The 4828-nt window shown below is 39.2% G+C and overlaps 1 protein-coding gene across 1 annotated transcript; it reads right to left on the bottom strand.

Annotated features, from left to right (window-relative positions):
* Positions 1-961: 961 nt before the first annotated feature.
* Positions 962-2424, bottom strand: LOC135972206 (myb/SANT-like DNA-binding domain-containing protein 2; the record flags this gene model as incomplete). Its single annotated transcript, XM_065580078.1, has 1 exon — positions 962-2424. A coding segment is annotated over one exon (853 nt), but the record flags the coding sequence as incomplete, so codon positions are not given.
* Between the last annotated feature and the right edge of the window lie 2404 nt (positions 2425-4828).

Raw genomic sequence — 4828 nt, 5'->3', positions numbered from 1 at the left:
ACCACCAATATTCTAATGCAGACAGGGCTTCCGAGGTTGACCAGGCCTCTTACCACACTGTCTCGTTTCACCTTAGCTCATCCAGCATCTGAATTCACACCTCAAACCCCAGATTAAGGAATGATGCACTCGAACTCACAATAACTGGTTAATGTACTTATTACAAACTCACTATTCTCTTAATAGTGCTGAATAAAACCCATCACCCCTGCTTCCCCTCCCCTCCCCCCCCACAGCTATGTTGTGGTCTTCATGGGAACTGGCCTAATAAAATCACAGTAAATTCCCTCCTACACACCTTTGAAAGAATCAGTGGTAATTCTGAATTAAGATCCAGTAGCTAAATGGACCATTATGGTCCAGATTAGATTTAGCAGTTCAACAACACAATTGCAAGTGCCCCGCTGGCGTATACCAGATTTACACATGCCCAGCATCACACACACACAGATTTATAGTCTCACCACCTCCTCCCCACAAATAAAACAAAACAAGCACCCAGGACCGAAGGACCGCTCCAGCCTATGGAACAAAGCCCAGGTGCAGGTTTCCACAGGTATGATTTGTAACCTCAAATGAACTAAACCTGCACATCTCTACTACAAACCCATCCAGGGAAAATCAGGTTTAGGAAGAGAAACACATTTCTAGAAGTCCACACGTGTTTGGGTTTTTTTATTAGGACTGACACATTCATTGTATGTCACAACTTCCACGGATCAATGAGTTTTAGAAAAATCAAAATGCCAGCACCAGCCAGGCGGAAGATGGGGCTTATATAGTAACAGTTTTGAAAAGGCATTAAATGTTTACTCCCCCTCCATCCATAACCCTCCCCTCCCTCCTCCCTCCCCTCCCCCCCAAAATTCTCACAGCTTTGATTGTATTGATAAGCATGGTTTGACAAAATGTTTCCCAGCTGTCAGGTTATTCTCACTGCCACAAAGAGGCTAACTAGAACTCAAAAAGGCCAGGAATTACTTTAATGGTAAAAAAAAGAGCTGATATGACAACACTACTAGTAAAGTGGGATACATCACAGAAACAAAAGTCTTTGCAGGCAACACTGGTTGGAAATGGTAAAACACTTGATGGGTGAAAAAAGTGAAACTCTAAATTATATACAATAGTAGCTAAGGGTGGCATTGAAAAACAGTCTCATTTAATGTGACCCAAGGTTTAACTTGCCATTATCTATTGCTTATTTATTCAGATCAGTAATAACACTTCATATAGAGACAGATGTGTAAAAATGAAACATTGTGGAAAAAACAGCTTTTCATATGAAATGCAAAGTAGAAGCGCTGTCCAATGTGGAATGTACCTACAGTCATTTTTACAAGGCTCTCCTCCTTCTCTTTATAAAACCAATTGACCTGCCAAGCAAGTTAGCTGTATATTTTACTTGCTCAGGACAAGTTGTTTCGAATCATTTGCAAGCATCTTTCATTCTGAAGTTCATTTTCACTCTGAAAGTCTTACTTGCCCCTCTGTGAACAGACAGGATCCGTAAGCGTCTGCTAGCAACATGGAAAGGAGGCAGGAGCCCTAATCCTTATGAAGGACGAGATTCAGTTGTTAAACTTCAATGGGTATCCAATGGCTTTTTCCAGGCACTCTACCAAAGAGCCAGCAGAAAGAAAATCCCTCTCCACTTCCACAAATTTGATGTAGATGGATTTAGGCGACACCCCTGGTTCTACGATGCAGTTCTGAGATAAAAACCCATTGATTCCAACCCACTCTTTGCTGAAGGTTTTGGTGTTGGCCTGAAAATGTAAAAACAAACACTGCTGGAGAGTTCTAACCTCAGCAATGCCAAGGTAACAATAGATAATTCTGGCGGACTCCATCTCCACCCTGAGAGAGGCCTGTGGTGAAGGGACATCTACCTCCCCCTGAATCTCTTTCCCAGGATCTGGGCCTCTGCGGTCTGCATGAGGCGAGTGGGGTTTCTCCTGGCAATCTTCATAACCAATGGCATACAGGCCAGGGCTTTTGGGAATCCCCCCTGGTAATAAATACTGAACAACATTTCCTCCCGTTGGCTTAGAGTGAGCTATAGGTATCCAGTCAACTTCCATATGCAGCTCCAGGCATCTTGCTTCACTAATAGTAATCTCTAGGAATTTATAGTAAACATTTTTCCAGTTCATTTTCTGTACTCGCGTCATGATGATCCTGCCCTCTGGCTTCTCCGAGTTGAAATATTCCCTAAGCCGTTTGCCAAGAGGCACCTGGGAACTGATCTCAGCGTAGTGGTAGCGAATATCCTCCTTCCAGCGTGTGTTATAACCAATGCCAAAAATGGCTAGTTTGTTAGAAAGATGTAGCCTGGAGAAATCTGTCCAGCTCTGAAACAGCTCCCATTTTAATTGGACGGATTCCAAGATTTGCACAATGTTCTGCATGACGTCTTGCTTCCTAGAAAAATTAACACAAATATAAACCATAAGATGGAGCTCAGCTCAGACTGGAGATTTTTTTTTTTTAAAGTTTTGCTTAAGTTTGAAAGAGCACATCAACTTTCAGAAAACATTAACCAAAGCAAGAGCAGCTATCTGAGAAACTGGTGGCCAACTGAGAAAAGGTGGCCACCAAATATGTCATAGTTAGCCCTAACTTATAGAATTTATCATTAGCATTTAACTCTTTCAAAATGCTTTAGAAATGTCTTCAAGGGCTTTGTGAAGCAGATAAGAATGGGCATTTAGTTTCCTAAAATTCAGAAGTCTACAGGAACATTTAACCAAGACATATTACTCACAACATACATGTGTTCTAGAATACTCTTTCATCAGTTAAACACCTAACTCCCACTGAAATCTTCTTCTATAAGATCTGCTCTAGGATTGGTTGGGGGATCGGTCCTGCTTTGAGCAGGAGGTTGGACTAGATGACCTCCCGAGGTCCCTTCCAACCCTGGTATTCTATGAATTATTTGGGGAAACTCTCTGGCCTGTGTCATGCAGGAGCTCAGACTAGATCATAATGGCCCCAGCTGGCCTTGGAATCTATGGGGGGGGGGGGGGGGGGAGAAATCAATAGGAGATAAGCATCTAAATACCTTTAAAAATGTAGCCCCATGACACATTATAGTCACATTCTGTGCAAAGAGGACAAGTTAATGTTGCAGTATGAATGTTATTACTTTTGTATTTGTTTAATCTTAACACTGCAGTAAATTTTTATCATTTAATGTGTCTTCCCTTTCCCCCCAAAAAACAAAAAAACACAAGCCAACAAACAAACAACCAAGACAGCAGAACTTTAGTGGGTTTTTTTTTTTTTTCCTTTTTTTTCCCCCCCTCTGCTGACAAGCATAATTTTCAGCAAAAGCTGAATGGTATCAGTAGAGAAAAAAGTGCTTTTCCCTTACTGATGTATTTCAAGTTCCACTTTTGCACAAAACTTCACCACCCTTCCCCCGCGCCCCCCCTCCCCCAATCATATTCTCATGATGACAGTGCAAATGGGCAGTGCAAGAACAAAACAGTTTAACTTTGCTGACTAACAGTGCTTTTGAGCAAACCTTCCTCTGCTGCTACGGACCGGGAGTTACGGACTCAACACTACAATCTACTAAGATATTACTTAGTTGTGCATGCTCAACTATGTAATTTTAAACATTGTAAGATTAAACATTAAGCTTTCCCCAAACTTGCAACTTCTTCACTGAGGTCCATAAGTACGGAATTGTGAAGTTTCAACAATTTGACTTCAGCTTATAAAAGCAAACAGAACTTTTTCTTAAGTCAAAAGATTTTTTTCATGCTCCCAAAATTCAAAAAAAAAGTGACAATAAATTTTGCACAAGTGTTCCAAAGAGCATTTACTTCTGGGCCAAGACTAAGCATGTGGGACATTTCAGCCAAAATTGAAAGCCTGAGACTATTCCAAATAACCAGAATTAAAAAAAGAAAAAAAAAGTTCAAAAGCCCGTCTTACCATAAATACACTGCCTTTCCTATTATCTTAGGTTTACTTCTCAGTGATTATACTTTGATTTTTTTTTCCTATTAATCATTTCTAAAAAGAACAAATGTCTTTCTACTTTTTCAACTCCCAATTGGTTTCCTGACTTTGAATGAACTAGTCACTGAACTAGATGAATAAAGTGAAATGAAGAAAATATTCTCTCTGCCCTGCAGAAGAGGCTACCACTTTGTCAAAAGCTGGTTTAACGCTTCAACAAACTCTCGTTCAGTGGTTTGACTTTTAGTACATATTTGCTACCAATTTTCAATTTTTTTTTATTTAATGTAAATGATTTAAATATGAAATCTTCATTTCAGTTTATTCGACTAGTTCAATTCAATGACTGCTTCATTCAGTTAAGAAACCAATTGGAACTTGTAAAAGCAGGATAGCTGGTTTTCCTCTTCCTCTCCCACACAAAAAACTTAGTTGCGAGAAGACAAGCTCTACTCGTACTAAAATCTTGACAGATACAGTGACCAGAAGTAATCAGTTCATTTAGCTACAGATAACTCCTTTGTTTAATTAATGTTAGTTTTAAATACAATTCATGTTTTTATAAACTTTCTTATGTTTCCAGCACACTTAAGGTAATTTTAAATGCGGTTTCTGGTGGATTGATTTTGAATTTCCAAATAGTCTCTCACAAATCGCAAGTAAAAAAGTAATCTATTAAAGAAATGCATCATTCACCATCCTCTAAAATAATAAAAATTAACCATCTAAATCAATGTAAATTAAATTATATAATTGCTTAAATAAATGCGTATGTAGATATAGCGTGTCCTCCTGGTTAGTAAAAAGAAACACCAAATTTCGCGTAAAGACTATATTTAGTTGGAAATCATCA

The sequence above is a fragment of the Chrysemys picta genome, unplaced genomic scaffold (assembly GCF_011386835.1).
Source record: "Chrysemys picta bellii isolate R12L10 unplaced genomic scaffold, ASM1138683v2 scaf1539, whole genome shotgun sequence".
NCBI lineage: Eukaryota > Metazoa > Chordata > Testudines > Emydidae > Chrysemys > Chrysemys picta.
The sequence above is the reverse complement of the archived record's forward strand: the minus strand, read 5'-3'. Positions and strand labels throughout refer to the sequence as shown.